Source organism: Boleophthalmus pectinirostris, unplaced genomic scaffold, assembly GCF_026225935.1.
Source record: "Boleophthalmus pectinirostris isolate CB_2022bp ecotype Guang Dong unplaced genomic scaffold, ASM2622593v1 HiC_scaffold_22, whole genome shotgun sequence".
NCBI classification, from domain to species: Eukaryota; Metazoa; Chordata; class Actinopteri; order Gobiiformes; family Gobiidae; genus Boleophthalmus; species Boleophthalmus pectinirostris.
Window position 1 is genome coordinate 39,179,626 of NW_026571190.1, and position 17,041 is coordinate 39,196,666.

General features: G+C 40.6%; 1 protein-coding gene across 1 annotated transcript in view; it reads right to left on the reverse strand.

Moving 5' to 3' along the window:
* The window catches only part of lrba (LPS responsive beige-like anchor protein), a 702,007-nt gene that overhangs the window by 445,338 nt on the left and 239,628 nt on the right, over positions 1-17,041 (reverse strand). Inside the window, 1 exon segment of the mRNA XM_055158186.1 lies at positions 14,954-15,311. Coding sequence (XP_055014161.1) covers positions 14,954-15,311 — 358 coding nt within the window.

A 17,041-nucleotide genomic window follows, 5' to 3' on the forward strand; every position in this document is an offset into this window, starting at 1 on the left:
CATTAACGTTTTTATATTAAAATGATCATCATTATTATTACTACTGCACTACTAATCTGCATAAATAAATTCAACTTTACGACATATAAACCGTAACGACTCTAGGCCACATCAGCCCGTTGACATTAATAATGTGTTTATTTGTTTTGTTTCAATTCACAGAACAAAACTTAAACCGCATCATAATTTGCATAAACTAAGTGAAGATAAAACTCCAGCTCTTGTGTCGCTGATGTGGTTCAAACTTCTGTTGGATTAAAAGACATGACTCAGGTGAATACAGGTCAGTGTGACCAGTTTGTGTTTGTCAACCGGAACCGGGGGGAGGGCCTCGTCATCCACATTCGGAGCGACTCTCACCTGGTAACTTTTCCACTGGACACAGAAACATATGTGCTGCTTATCAGCTGTGCACATGGACTCACACTTGTCCAACGCAACGGAAAGTGTGGAATTTCTTGTACAATCCTGTTAAATCCACATTTGTGCTTCGGTTGTTACAAACTGACCCAGTGTTGTGTCTCGCCCTTCTGATGCAGAGACACATGTACACACCTGTTTGGTCACGAGCAACATACATTCAGTTTGTCAATTAAATGATGTATCGATGAAATCTTAATGATCAATTTCGATTAATCCTCTCGCTCAATTAATTTTAGTAAAGGAAAAAATCTGATATTATGGGGAAAGATATATGAGGAGTAATATACAATCCTGACTTTTTTTTGAGAGACCTTCACATCCAGTGTGTCTGGGATGTGGATTTGCAGCATTGGTCGTGTGGGTAAAACACTGAAGACTGAAAATGATATGAACACTAACTTTATGTGTAAACCACTTTTCATAACAATACATAAAGCTCAGTGTAACAGTTTTACAGTGGCAGAACAACATCACTTTTTCATGGGTTTCCAAGAACAATTTTTCCTTTGGTAAACAACAAAAGTACTTGGCACTTCTGGGGGGTGTTTGTGTGTAACGTTCTTGCACAGTCTACACGTCCACGTTTATCAGCATGGATGGGAAAAAAGGCTCGTGTGTAAAAAAAAAAACTCACAAAATGTGGATGTGGAGTAAGTAGGTAATTGGCATTTAGCTGTTGCAAATCTGCAACGCCTGCCTGGAGAGGGTTAATCGATTAATCATGCCCATCCCTATTGCCAACCATAAAAATGTGTATGTATAGACTAGGGATGGGCATGATTAATTGATTAATCGATAATTGATCATTAAGAATTTCATCGATTACGTTAATTTTAATCGACAAACCGAATGTAAGTTGCTGTGTGTATGTGACCAAACAGGTGTGTACATGTGTCTCTGCATCAGAAGGAGCGAGACACAAACAGTGGGTCAGTCTGTAACGAACCGAAGCACAAATGTGGATTTAACGATGATTTGTACAAGAAATTCCACACTTTCCGTTGCGTTGGGACAAGTGTGAGTCCATGTGCACAGTGTATAAAGCAGCACATATGTTTCTGTGTCCAGTGGGAAAAAGTTTTACCAGGTGAGAGTCGCTCAATGTGGATGACGAGGCCCCGCCCCCCTCCCCCCGTACGCTGTCCTGGTTTTGACAAACACAAATCTGGTCACACTGACCTGTATTCACCTGAGTCATGTCTTTTAATCCAACAGAAATTGAACCACATCAGCGACACAAGAGCTGGAGTTTTATCTTCACTTAGTTTATGCAAATTAGCGATGCGGTTTTAAGTTTTGTTTCTGTGAGATTTGAACAAAACTGAATTAAACACATTATAATGTCAAACGGGCTGATGTGGCTCTAGAGTCGTTACGGTTTATATGTCGTAAAGTTGAATTTATTTATGCAGATTAGTAGTGCAGATAGTAATAATAATGATGATCAATTTTAATATAAAAACGTTAATGATTAATCGATAATCGATCGTTAATTCTTCCGACGATCGATTAAGACAATTTCATCGAATGCCCATCCCTAGTATAGACTAGACTAGATGAATAAAATTGAATTAAAGGTCGTATAATACACAAAATCAACTCTTGAGAGCTCGGGGTCTGTTGTAGTGTGAAGAAAAACAAGATAACAGATCAGGGAACAGCTTAATACGTGAAGATTTCTGCATTAGTGTGTGTAAAGCCGCACTTGAATCTGTCCAGAAAGAGCCTCTAACTCACGTCTGCTCAGTCGTCGGCCCCTCCGTTTGCCCATTGAATTATTCAGCAGGTCATTAGCCACACTTATCACGAGTGGGCCACTCCGGAACATTCATCAGAGCGTCAACAGACCCTGAACCGGAGCACGAGAATGTCCCCGCCTTAATTATTCAGGAGGCTTTAACCTGCAGCCGACGAAAGCTGTAAACAGAGGTTCTGGTAATCTGCTGCTATTTTAGGCAAAGTGCGAGAGAAGAGAGCGGCGAGTCCAATCAAAGGGGCGGTCGAGTCAAGAATAGAAACATTTAAAGGGCCTGTAGTAGACGTAATTGATTCTTGTGAGGTTTAAGACGCGTTGCCTCCTCGAAAACAGACCTGGAGTTGTGTTTCGTGCCATTTGCATAATCGTTTAATATTATCTGTCTACGTCTAAACGCTCTGTTTACCCTTTAAAAGTTACATTTCACCTTTAGTTCTGTAGAGATTGACAATTCCAGGGCTGCGATCAAAAATGAAATGTTTCGGTAACAGTTTATGATAAGTTGCCGTAATAAAAGGCAAACTACTAATTAAACTTTTGTTAATATTTGTTAATTGTTACTAAAATATCAGTTCGGCGCAAGTTAATCGTTTTTTCATTATGAACTAAACATTACACTTTAGTCCTGATTTAGTCTTGGTTTAGTCCTAGTCCATTTAGTCCTGGTTTAGTCCTGGTTTCGTCCTGGTTTAGTCCTGGTTTAGTCCTGGTTTAGTCCTGGTTTAGTCCTGGTTCAGTTGTCCTGTTTAGGTTTAGTCCTGGTTTAGTCCTGGTTTGTCCTGGTTTAGTCCTGGTTTAGTCCTGGTTTAGTCCTGGTTCAGTCCCTTTTAGTCCTGGTTTAGTCCTGGTTTAGTCCTGGTTTAGTCCTGGTTTTGGTTTTAGTCCTAATTTAGTCCTGGTTTAGTCCTGGTTTAGTCTTGGTTTAGTCCTGGTCCTGGTTTTAGTCCTGGTTTAGTCCTAGTTTAGTCCTGGTTTAGCCCTGGTTTAGTCCTGGTTTAGTCCTGGTTCAGTCCTGGTTTAGTCCTGGTTTAGTCCTGGTTCAGTCTGTGGCTTCTTCCTCTCAGTAAATAAATCCTGTGAAGTTTTGACAGTCGAGTCGCGTCTGTGAATTCGTGTTCGTACTGAAGAAAGAGAAACAGGTTCATTTCATTTCATTTTGTTTGATTGTGATTCTTGAAGTCCTAACTTTTCACTTTGTTTTCTGAATGACTCTTCAGTTTGAGAGCTTTTAATCTGTGTGTGATTTATCTTGGGCACGGGCGGGGAACGGGTGCAGTGTTATTTGGCGGTTGGAGGAAGGTTCGGGTCTCCAAAAATGGACCCGACTCGAGGACTTTAGGGTGACCAGATTTTCAAAGTAAAAAAACTGTGACGCTCTCGGTTTGTGGTGATTGGTAATAATAAAATTGTGAAACGAGTGCATAATTAAGGAAAACTGTTAGTCCATTTATGAGGAACACGTGAGTCAGTCCAGTCACATTTTCTCTGAGTTTTGTTCATTTTCAAGCAGCTTTTCTGTATTTTACCCAAAAAGAGTGACAATTCATGCCTCTCTTTATTGATCAAATCGGTCAAAAATAGGAACACCTTGGGCGTTTCTTGTGTAAAACTTGGACAAATCTAAGGATGGGCATGATTAATCGATAATTGATCATTAAGAATTTCATCGATTAATTTTAATTGACAAACTGAATGTAGGTTGTTGTGACCAAACAGGTGTGTACATGTGTCTCTGCATCAGAAGGAGCGAGACACAAACAGTGGGTCAGTCTGTAAACGAAACCGAAGCACAAATGTGGATTTAACGATGATTTGTACAAGAAATTCCACACTTTCCGTTGTGTTGGGACAAGTGTGAGTCCATGTGCACAGTGTATAAAGCAGCACATATGTTTCTGTGTCCAGTGGGAAAAAGTTTTACCAGGTGAGAGTCGCTCAATGTGGATGACGAGGCCCCGCCCCTCCCCCCGTACGCTGTCCTGGTTTTGACAAACACAAATCTGGTCACACTAACCTGTATTCACCTGAGTCATGTCTTTTAATCCAACACAAGTTGAACCACATCAGCGACACAAGAGCTGGAGTTTTATCTTCACTTAGTTTGTACTAATTAGCGATGCGGTTTTAAGTTTCGTTTCTGTGAGAGTTGAACAAAACTGTCAAAAATGTCAAACGGGCTGATGTGGCTCTAGAGTCGTTACGGTTTATATGTCGTAAAGTTGAATTTATTTATGCAGATTAGTGTGCAGATAGTAATAATAATGATGATCATTTTAATATAAAAACGTTAATGGGGCGGCAGTAGCTCAGTTCGTAGAGCGTTTGTCCACTGATCTGAAGGTTGGCGGTTCAAATCCCACTCTTGACATAAACATCACAGTCAGATCCACTGACCCACAGGTTGGCTGGTGTGATTCCAGCTGCCGTTGTGTCCTTGGGCAAGACACTTAACCCACCTTGCCCCCAGTGTCTGCGTGCACTGGTGTGTGAACGGGCGAGTGGTTCCTTGTTGTAAAGAGCTTTAAGCCTTGAAGGTGGAAAAGCGCTATAGAAAAATGTTGACCATCAAATGCCCATCTTCCCTAGACACATCACTGGTTTTGGATAAATCTGCTGGTTCAGGGGACACAAGGCTCAAAACTGGGACTGTCCCGGGTAAATATGAACGTCTGGACACCCGACCACAACCCCATCACGCTAATGTTACAGGACCAGCCCCTGTATTTTATTTGAAAGTGACTTTGCTTGGGAGACGTGTACGTTCCCAGTAAACTGCAGAGCAACGCAAAACTGAACAAAGTGAAAGTCAAGATGAAAGCTCTGCTGGAAGTCCCCCCCCTCCTCCTCCTCCTCCTACACACAACAAGGTCAGAGCTGTACTGGGATTTAGTTTTGTTTTTTTTTTTCTTCAAAGCAACATAACGCCCGATACATACACACACTCATGCATTTTTAAAAGATAAGAAAATACTGTCAAATGTGTTGTTTTACGTTTAAAGGTTTTATATTGCGCAAACTGGACTCTTGTGAGCGTTGAGTCGTGTTATAATGTCGTTTCCTCCTCGAAAACAGACCTGGAGTTGTGTTTTGTTTCGTTCACACGTGTTTGAGTAATGCTGACATCCACACGACAACGCTCCGGGATTTTTTTCTTTGCGGGTTGAAAAAAATCTGCATCCACACACGTGTCGGATCAGTAAATATTCACGTCCAGACGACAACAGAGCACTGAGAGAAAACTGTGTAATACATCCGCCACACCTGTATGTGGCGCTGTTTACAATGACGATAATGTTTAATAATGCAGATCTCACCGTTTTTTAAACTTTTAGATGTATCCCACAAATATAACTGTTTTGTTTTGCAAAAGTTAAACATAAGTCACAGAAAGAACTCAGATATAGACGAGTTTCAGCTGACGTCATTGTTATTAAAAGCCGGTGTTGCTGCTGGGAAATATTTTGATCGGAGGCAAGAAACACGTCAAACACAGTGCGTAACCTCGCGTATTTATCCCCGATAATGGTCAATTCCTGCTGCATTATCGGATGCACTAATAGAAGCACGGAAGAAGGAAAATGTCTTTTTCGTATTCTGAGTGAAAAGAACCACTAACGGTGAATTAAACGTCTTGGAATTAAATGGGGTTGCATCGTCATGTTTTCCAAAAGCTGCGATTTGCTCGTCCACACGAAAAAACACCGACATTCTCTCTGGTTCAGTTTTGTTTTAGTCTTGTTTTAGTCCTGGTTCAGTCCTGGTTCAGTCTTGTTTAAGGCTGCGTTCAGACTGCAGCCTGAAGTGACCCAAATCTGATTTTTTTGGCTTCTATGTTCCTGTATCTGATCTTTTAATGTCAGTCTGAACCACACAGATCAGATTTTTTCAAATGTGACCCAGGACACTTGGATATTTGCTCCTGAAACTGATACATATCTGATCTTTTGACATGTGACTTCAGTCTGAACGGCCAAAGTGCATTCATCCACCTACACGTTATCAACAAGACACAAACGTCACTATTCTGCGCTGAAGCAGGCGGAAACCGGAACTTTAAAATCTCCAGGTGCTCGATGCTGCGTCCATGTTTGGACAACTTCCGTAAACACAGAGACGCTCGCTGCGGTTGACGTCGTCGTGTCTCCAGTGTCACATGCGGGACACTTTCGGGCCGTTTACTGTTCACACTGGAGTCACAGACAAGTCGCATTTAACTGGAAATGTGAACGACCTCGAAAAAACATCGGATTTCACAAAAAAAAACGGAATTGAGCGTTAAGCCCTGCAGTCTGAACGTAGCCTTAGTCTTGTTTTAGTCCTGTTTTAGTCCAGGTTTAGTCCTGGTTCAGTCCTGGTTTAGTCTTGTTTTAGTCTTGTTTTAGTCCTGTTTTAGTCCAGTTTTAGTCCAGTTTTAGTCCTGTTTTAGTCCTGTTTTAGTCCAGTTTTTAGTCTCCAGTTTTAAGTCCTGTTTTAGTCCTGTTTTAGTCCTGTTTTAGTCCAGTTTTAGTCCAGTTTTAGTCCAGTTTTAGTCCTGTTTTAGTCCTGGTTCACTCCTGGTTCAGTCTTTAAACACAAAATCGAAAAACTGAAAAAAAAAATTTGTTTTGTTTTTTTTTTCATTTTGATTTTGGAGACAAATAATGAGACTTTTTCTTTTCTTTTTTTTATATAGAAACACGAATGATATGCGGATTGAAGACCTGATTTCCAACACGACTCATCGCACCGTCTTCCTTCACACGCGTTCAGCCACCGCGGCTCGGAATGAAAACAACCCCCGGGCCCGGCGCTCGCACATTCTACTGTCCTGGTTTAGTCCTGGTTCAGTCTTGTTTTAGTCTTGTTTTAGTCTTGTTTTAGTCCTGTTTTAGTCCTGTTTTAGTTGGTTTTAGCCCGGTTTTAGTCTGGTTTTAGTCCCGTTTCAGTCCTGTTTTAGTCTCGTTTTAGTCTCGTTTTAGTCCTGGTTCAGTCCTGGTTCAGTTCCGGTTTTAGTCCTGGTTTAGTCCTGGTTTAGTCCTGGTTTAGTCCTGGTTTAGTCCTGGTTTAGTCCTGGTTCAGTCCTGGTTCAGTTCCGGTTTTAGTCCTGGTTTAGTCCTGGTTTAGCCCTGGTTTAGTCCTGTTTTAGTCTCGTTTTAGTCTCGTTTTAGTCTCGTTTTAGTCTCGTTTTAGTCTCGGTTTAGTCCTGGTTCAGTCCTGGTTCAGTTCCGGTTTTAGTCCTGGTTTAGTCTTGGTTTAGTCCTGGTTTAGTCCTGGTTCAGTCCTGGTTCAGTTCCGGTTTTAGTCCTGGTTTAGTCCTGGTTTAGTCCTGGTTTAGTCCTGGTTTAGTCTCGTTTTAGTCCTGGTTCAATCCTGGTTCAGTTCCAGTTTTAGTTCTGGTTTAGTCCTGGTTTAGTCCTGTTTTAGTCTTGTTTTAGTCCTGGTTTAGAAAGTTTTTTCCATTATTCATTTAAACACAAAATCGAAAACTGAATCGTTATCCATTTTTTTGTTTTGTTTGGTTTTTGTTTTTCATTTTGATTTTGGAGACAAATCATGAAGAAAACATTTTTTTTAATATATTGAAAAACGAACAATGAACGACAGACTGATTGAAGACCTGATTTCCACCGCGACTCATCTTCCTTCACACGCGTTCATCCTCCACCGCGGCTCGGAATGATAACAACCCCCGGGCCCGGCGCTCGCACATTCTACTGTCTAAATCACGGCCTTGCACAATGACAATGTTTAGCTCTGGTTAGGATCAGCAAACATTCTCCGACTGGCTGTCAAAACAGGGGCATAGCTCACGGACGGACGGGAGGCAGCGAGCGGGTTTGCACGGCCCGAATAAATCAGCGCGGCTACTTCACCCCCTGACCCACCCCCGGGTTTTATCTGGGGGGATCTGCGCTTTTCCATGCACTCGACTCGTAAATCCAGCGGCGGAGGTGCTGTGTTATGGCAGGGGAAGAGTTACTGGTCGGCGGGGAGAGGCTAAATAGTGATTAAGACAATATACAACAGAATAAATAAGAGCCCGGGGGCCGTATCTGCGCGGGTCGGGGGCCAGAGATGCGGCGCGATAAAGACGAGATAACGCCGTGTATATAGGCTGTCACGCCGTGCGCTCGGACAGTTATGGAAGTTTAATGAAGTTTAAGGTGCGAAAAAAAGTGGGGGAAATGATGGAAAGGTAAATGCGGGAAGTGGATTTTTAACCCTTCCAGACCTCAAGGCGATTCGAGTACATTTTTTTGTCCTCGCCTGGATTTTCTTCTCAATTTTGCGTTTAAAGCTCCAACTTTTACCCCCTAATGAAGTGTTAGACATTTAATTTTCTTCAGTACGACCTGTTATTTCACAATCTGCTGCCGTAGTCGTGTCATGTGGATGTAATAAAAGCGACGGGACCAGAAATACACATGAAAAAATGCACACTCTTTCATCCAAAACACACAGCAAACATGTATAAACAACTTTCTGGATGTTAAAAAAAGGTTAATTTGGGGCCTGAGCTACTAAAGTGTAAAATATCAAGTCTGTAAATAAAGTAAAAAACATACACTTATTGACTCAAAACAAAAAAAAAAAAAGTGTAATGGCCTCATGATTTTCCTGGTGTCAGTCATGGAAACAGAGCCACATCACTTCTGCATTTCCATGGAGTTTATTACATTTATATTTGTACATTTCAAATAAAAATAGCAAAGGATGTGCAATTACGCAAAACCAAGATGCGTAATTTGCCATTTATTTGAGAAATATCTGCACTTGGAGCGGCTTTTTCAATTGTTACGAACACAGACGCTCAGAGCATCGACCGTTTTGACTCACTACACTCTTTGGCAAAGTTTGGGCCGATCAAAATGGACGGAGCGCTTGAGTTTGGTGGAAAACAAAGTTCCTATTGGACACTCGATTTCTCTACGTCATCACGCAGCGTGTGTGTGATGTAGGATAATGTCGGAGATATGCTCAGAAAGCCATGACTCCCTAGCCTGATTCATCAGACGGTTTCACTTTGAGGAAACCGTCTGACCTCGCAGCATTAGGATTCGTTCGCTTCAACCAATCGCTGCTGTTTGGTCACGACGTTTGTAATGCTCCAAATCCCATAGGAAGAAGGACAATAACGTCTTTCCCCTTGATAAAATTCACCAAACATTCTCTTTGTTCCGGCTTTAAATCCACGATCTTGGGAATCGTTGGCAACACAGAATGTCTGTCTCTTCGCTGATTGGTCGGTGCGCGGTCTACAACTTCCGGAGTTCTTAAAAATCGTCTAGTGTATTCTGATTCCTGGCCTAGTGCTGGAGAGAAATTAAATTGAGCGGAGTCACTAGGTGGTAAAAGTCTGGCTACCAACTTTCAGCTTTTCATGGGAAAAAAGTTTCTATCTTTTATGGTTGGAAAGTTATGTACAGTTAAGTAAAACATATTAGGTTTCGTTTACGATACCGTCGGTCTAAAAGGGTTAATGGTGCATTGTGTAACTTTCCCATTTCCAGAAACTCTTGTTGTGTCCTTAGGCAAGACACTTCACCCACACTGTCTAGTCTGAATGTGGTGTGCGTTTTTTGTTAGTTTTTTTGTCCAGAAATGACGATGCAACGCTGCCAAATTCTACGCATGTCACCAATTAAGAATGAATAAAATTGGATATTAAATGACTGATCAGAAACAGTTGTTGTGTCCTTAGGCAAGACACTTCACCCACATTGTCTAGTATGAATGTGGTATGCCTTTTCTTTTTTTTTTTTTTTTTGGTCCACAAATGACGACGTGAAGCTGCCGAATTCTACGCATTATCAACAAGTAAGAAAATAAAATTGTAGATCATAATAATTATAACAGTTTTAATAATTGTAGCAAATTCCAATTTTTTCCTGTTTTTTTTGGATTTTTTATTTTTATTTTTTTGTCTAGAAATGACTGGACAAAACGCTGCCGAATTCTACGCGTCACCAATTAAGAAAATAAAATTGGATCAAAAATGACTGATTATAAACGGTTGTTGCGTCACCCACGTCGCAAAGTATGAATGTGACATGCTTTTTTTTTTTTTTTTTTTTTGTGACGCTGCTGAATTCTACGCATATCACCAAAAAATAAATAGGAGAGATTACAGTTGTGTCCTTAGGCAAGACACTTCACGCAAGTATGAATGTGACGTGTGGTGGTGTTTTTTTGTTTTGTTTTGTTTTTTTGTCCAGAAATGAAAAACTCTATGCATATGAAGAAGAAAGAAGAAGAAAACTGAAAATTTACTTCTTCTTTTAAAAGAAAAGAAAATTGATTGAGAATATCATAATAATAGTAATAATTGTGCTTTTTCATGTTTTTTAGGGGGTTTTTTTGTCCAGAAATGACGACATGACGCTGCCAAAATCTAAGCATATCACAAATTTAGAAAAGAAAACTGGTGATCAAATTAAGACCCAGACTTTGAAGCAGAAGAACTTTGAATAGAAGCGAATAAACGTACATAAAACTCTCCAAACACAACTTCGAGAGAGTAAACGAGAAGGAAAATAACTATAACTACGGTAAAAGTCTCTGAAAAGTCCATTCTTGCACAACGGCTCTGCTCCAAACTTGTAAAAAACCCACTGTACTTATAAAGGCAGCACTAAAATCCGTATTACTTCGCTTTCTCAATTAGCTTTAATACACTCGACAAAGCCCGTACTATTCCCCCGCACCGATTCTCTAAAATAGGTCGTGTCAGTTTATAAAAGCAAACTGTAAAAACGCGTCCAGAAGCACCAGAGACACGCCGCGCTGACCCACTGCCGTAGGCCGCGCTCATTTCCACAATTACACCCGTCCGAGTCTGGCAACAGAGAGATGAATTATGACGTTTATATCTTTTCTAATTTACGACCGTCGCCACGAACGACTTCTGGTGCGCCGTTACTCCACTTAGGCGCTTTAAAAGAAAAAAAAAAAACGAAAAAAAACACCGGGGTCCATTTCTCAGACTCACCTCCATTACCTGCACTCACATGTATTAAGTCTGTGGGTTTTGGCCCGGGCTAATAGCGAGCTGTCGGCCTACGATGTCCAGCCCCCGCGCGCACCAGAAGAGCGGACAGGAGCCAGTCTAATCCCCCTGATACGAGGAGGAGCGAGCGGAGAACTGACAAAGCATTCCAAAGATAAAGATGCCCTGGAATTCCCACAGTCGAGTCGGGGGGCAGAGGCAGGGGAAGGACCGGGGGCGAGACGTGAGTTTGTGAGAAAGATTTTTGAAGTTGACGTCAAAGCGAGGAAGGGAAGGAACTCGTCCACTCGTCCAGCAAGGCACCGCGGACGAGTAAATTCAAACCAGATCGGCGGAATCCGGTTCGGGAGATTTCTGTTTTGAAGAAGACATGCTGGGATTTGTTTCTGCTCTTTAGTTATGATCGATGACGCCCGTGGATCTTTAAGTTTGGACATTTTAAGTCACAATATTCATCCAAAAGCGACTTAATAAAGAAAACGACGGTGCACAACGGGAGCTGACGTCGCCGTAAACCATCACAACAAAGCGCCGTGCAGCTGTCAGCGCCTCCAATGGACAGCTGCAGATCACACTAGAGAGCAGCAGATAAAAAAAAATAAATAAAAAAAAAGACATACATGAACATTTACAGACAGTGGCTCACTCCTTTCTAAATCATTCGAGGAAAAACTAAAACTAAAACACAACCCTACCCACGCCAGTCCATCTTTCTCAAAATTAGGGAATAATTTAGCTCCAAAAAATATATTTATATAAGTGTGCACTGTATCATAAGCATGTAGCATATTAAAGATTAAGAAAATAAAACTGGAGAATGAAATAAGAACAGAGCATCGACCGACGTGCATCTCAGAAATGTACTAACTACGGGTCGAAGCGACGCAGACAGCAGGGGAAGCGACGCAGACGATAAGAGCTGTGATTGGTCCTCCCTACCGCCGCTCTGTAGACATTTCCTGACGGCTTTCCGACAGGAATATTGAGAAATAATGTGTTTAGTGCACCTTTGCGCACATGTGTTTACGTTTTATAGAAATGAAACTTAAAACCGCATGGCTAACTTACATAAACTAAGCGCTCAAAAGACAGTTCGCTCCTGGTACATGGTTCAGCTTCTCTCGGACTTAAAAAGGACACGACTCAGTGGAATATGAGTGTCTTTCTGTGACAGAGGAATATTGTACTAACGGTGAGTCTGTTCTGTGCTTTTATCGTGTTAGAGATGGTTCGTGTTAAACTTTTCAGAGATTATACGTCTGCAGGTCAAACACACAGACCGTTTATATCAGTGGTGTCAAACTCATTTATGTCCGGGGGTCGTATCCAACAAACTTTGATCCCAAAGGGGCCGGATCAGAAAACTCATGTCATATAAACCCCAAAAATAACAATAAGTTCAAATATTTGTGCAGAGAAACACAAATCTATTACAGAAATCTTTTTTAATTGATGAACTCTTTCTTTTACAAAATATTATAATATTATGAACAACCTGAAACTTTAAGAAAAATGCAATTTCAACACAATGTTTTAACATGAACTTGTATGTAAATGGGAATAAGTATATTTTTGTTGTAAAATCCTGCACTCGGCTCCACTTTTCTCATGTTGGACATTTTTCTGATGAGGGTGTCACGGTCAACAGTCAAAACGATCGTCCTTTAAGAGCGTTTGGAAAGAGACAAGTCTTCATTTGTGCTGCTCTGGTGGGAGGGGCCACGTACAGAGACGCTGGAGACGCTGTTATGCTAATTGGCACATAAAATTACCAATATTTAAATAGAAAATGTCATTAAAATATTTTAGTAGAAAATCAGCCGAGGGCCAGATTAAAGGTCTTGGAGGGCCGGATCTGGCCCCCGGGTCTTATGTTTGACACCTGTGGTATATATGAACGGACAGATATCGTCGCCCTCTTGCGTTTTGGCAGTGAATTACTTCGCAGTGCACAGACCTCGACGCAGATCCATAAATCAAAAACGACGCCGACAAGGCAACAGCGGCAGTGCGCGTTGAGTCGACGCAGAACTATACTTCAACCTTAACTTTTCAAACGCAATTTAGATAGTTTTAAAGTCGACAATCCTCCATTTCAGTCCTACCTTTGTTTTATTAGCGTCACTCCAGTCTATCTGTCCTACCTGGCAACACTGGCAGTTTGAGTCCACACCTGCACCTGTTTATATACGCACGCACACACACACACACACACATACATACATACATACATACAGGAGTCCCTCAGGGTACAGTCCTGTCTCCATCTCTGTTCTCTCTGTACACCTCTGATTTTAAGTTGAAAAAGCACCTAACAGTGACATTAAATTGTTCAAAAGCCTTTTTACAAGCCAGAATCACACCATGGCCTTGAACACAACCCAATATTTCAGATAGTGCCACATTAAAATAGTGAAATCTGTCATCACAACACACAAAGACGAATATTAAATGTCTCATATTACACAAAATATACTCTTGTGAGCTTTAAGTCGTGTTATCATCAAAAACATACTTGGAGTTGTGTTTTGTTTCATTCACACATGTTTAAATAATCCTAGTTTATCAGTCGGTTGACATCTCCAAAGATCAAAATGCTCTGTTCCACCTTGTGATGTCGTGTAGTGGTTTACCATTTTTCCCATAAAGACTCCAGGACTGATTCTAGTGAAGGTGTCTGGAGTTTAAAGCACTTCCTACATTGTATTTTTATATGTTGTGTGTTTTATTTAAGAGAAAAATATGCAAGGTTTGTGTTTTAAATATGTGTGAATGAAACAAAACACAACTCCAGGTCTGATAGATTAAAAAAACAGCGTAATATCGGCGCTTTAATATATTGATAAAGCAAACCAAAACTACATTTCACGTTCTTGATCTGAGTCTTTCGTGTCAGTGCGCTCAGGAAGCTGCATCAAAAACTAGAACTGTGAGAGATGTCTCTAAACAAAACGCTTTTCCATAACAGATTGTTTTTTTAGGATTTGGCAACGTCACCTCGGAGTAAACCAGCCGAGATGTCTTTGAAAACGCGACCGCAGCTGTTTGTGTGTGAATAACCACAACCTGACAATACACGAGACGCTGACAAAGCCTGATAAAGTTGTCATTTAGGCAGATTTTTATGAAATGGAAAAAATAAATTAATTAATAAAAAAAAATTAAAATAAATAATAATTATTATATTTATAATTATAATTATAATATAATTATAATGCATAAAAATACATATTAAAATAAAAATAAAAATACAAGAAATATTAAAATTTGATGACTACATATTAAATAAAATAAATTAATATTAAATTAAATAAATTAATATTAAATAATATTAAAATACAAACAATAAAAATAAAATATTAAAATATTAAAATAAAAAATAAAATATAAAATTAAATAAATAAATACATATTACATAAACTAAATATAAAAAATAAATAGTAATAAATATAAAACTATATTAAAATAATTTAAATAAAAATAAATAAACAATAAATATTAAAATACAATAAATAAATATTACATTAAATAAACTAATATTAAATTCAATAAATATAAAAAAATTAATAGTGAAATATTAAAAAAATATAAAATACGTAAAATAATTCTTTTTTTTTTTTTTTTTTACTTCTGTGGAGTATGAACTGCCATCTGTAATTGAATAAATGTAAGGTAGAGCTGATTAAAGTCACACTGTGGAACATTCCATGCAGGTGACAGACCCCCAATCAAAAATGTACACCTTTAAAAATAGTTCCTTTTAGCATAACTTTCCAACAGCGCCTCACCTGTCGAAGGACCTGAACTGCGTCGGGTCTCGGGGCACGTCTCCCACTCCCAGAAACGCCGGGGGCAGGAGGCTGGGGTCCACGCTGAGGTCGTCGGCGGGCGCGCTCACCAGGCTGCGCAGGATGTCCTTCACGTTCTTGCCCTTTCCTTCCGCGGGCGCCGAGGGTTTGACCTCCGTGGACAGGGTGGACAGGGCTTCGGAGACGGCGTCGGGTCCGTGGGCGGCGGACGAGGAGGCGGAGGAGAGCTCGGCCTCGCTGGGGGCGGCGGACGCGTGGTCTTCGCCGATGCCGGAGTCGTAACGCCGCAGGGAGACGCCGTTTTCTACCTCCGCGCCGCCCGCCACCGATCCACTGTCTGAGGAGGTGGAAAGACGAAGAAGTATGAGAAGAAAGACGAGGTAGAAAGGAGTTTGCAAATGTCACAGAAGAGAAACGTACTGGAATTTCTTCAAGATCATTGAGTTTTAAGTCATGTTTTAATGTTTCCTCGTCAAAAACAGACCTGGAGTTGTGTTTTGTTTCCTTTATTGTTAGTCTGTCTACATCTCCAAACCTCAAAACGTTCTGTTCTACCTTGTGATGTCATGGAGCAGTAGTTTTTTTTAACAGCTACTTTTACTTTTAGTTCAGTACAAATTGGCAGTTCCAAGGCTGAAACTATCCAAATGATTCTAGTGAAGGTGTATGGAGTTCAAATTTTCGGTTTGAGACAAGAACTCGGCCTAAATCTGCAGGGTTTATGCGTTAAACATGTGTGAATGAAACAGAAACACAACTCCAGGTCTGTTTTTGATGAGGAAACAACATTATATCATAAAATATGGTAATAGACTCAACAGAAACACGTCATGACAACTTCCGACGGGCTCTGTTCTAGGAAAAATGATCAAATGGCCCAGTTTTCTTTATCTACTGTATTTTTCGGACTATAAGTTGCACTTTTTTTCATTGTGCGAGTGTTAAGAGTGAAGCGTGGAGAGGTTCTAGTCTTGTGTGTGAGTATCTGCTGCTCCTGTTCCTCCTGTACCACTGTCACTTGGCTCTACTGCGCATGTCTCCTGCAGAAAGAGCCTCTGTTCTGTCTGTATCATGTCAGTCGATCGCACCGTTACTTCTGCACCACTGAACAATTTAACATTTAAATAAACTTATAAAGACGACTGAGAAGACTGAACACAAATGCCCCCAAAACGAAAATCAGATTTTGCAGATTACAAACTGCAAGTCGCAAAATATTCAGCCAAAAACGGTAATCGAGCAGCAGAAAAAAAGTTTGGAGTGAGAGAGAAACTTGTGACACCGGGAGGATGAACCATGAAACTTTCCTGAAGTCACTGGATGGATGGACAAAGTCTGGACTTCAGTGACACCGAAACCATCCTGTCGGGATTCAGAAAGACCCGAATAATTCTAACTGGAACTGATGCTGAGTCTGACGACAGCGACACAGAAGAGGAAGCGTCGCTCTGTTTACCTCCGGAGGTCGAGGAGTTGTTCAGAAGTGACACCGAGGATGAAGAATTGAATGGATTTAGTGATTTGGAGTGAGATGGAGAGTTTGTTAAACTTGTTCTGTTCTGTTGTTTATGTTATAGTTTATCTGAAGAACTGTTCATATGTGACGTTAACAGTCTGTTGTTCTCTCTTCTATTGTTTTTACTAGAACTTGACTTTCAACAGGAAATACCGGTTCCTGGTCTCTGATTTTATCAAATAAATTTCCCCCAAAAAGTGCGACCTACACTCCGGAGCGACTTATAGTCCGAAAAATACAACTTCCAGTGGGCTCTGTTCTAGGAAAAATTAGAAAATTTTCCAGTTTTCTTCATCTCCACATCATTGTAGTCTTCCATTCTGTTCGGCTAATCAACAATTCCAACCAAACCTCAGTTTTCAACATTTCCTCACGATGCACAACTCCGTGCACACTGGATACAAGCAATTAAAAGAGATGAGGCGCCAACTTCAAGATGATTCCAAACAGCACATACATATAGGAGAGTTTCATTGTTGACAAAAGCGCGCGTTGCATGCTGGGAATTATTTTGGTCGGCGGAAAGAAACACGAATTCAACATGACAGACG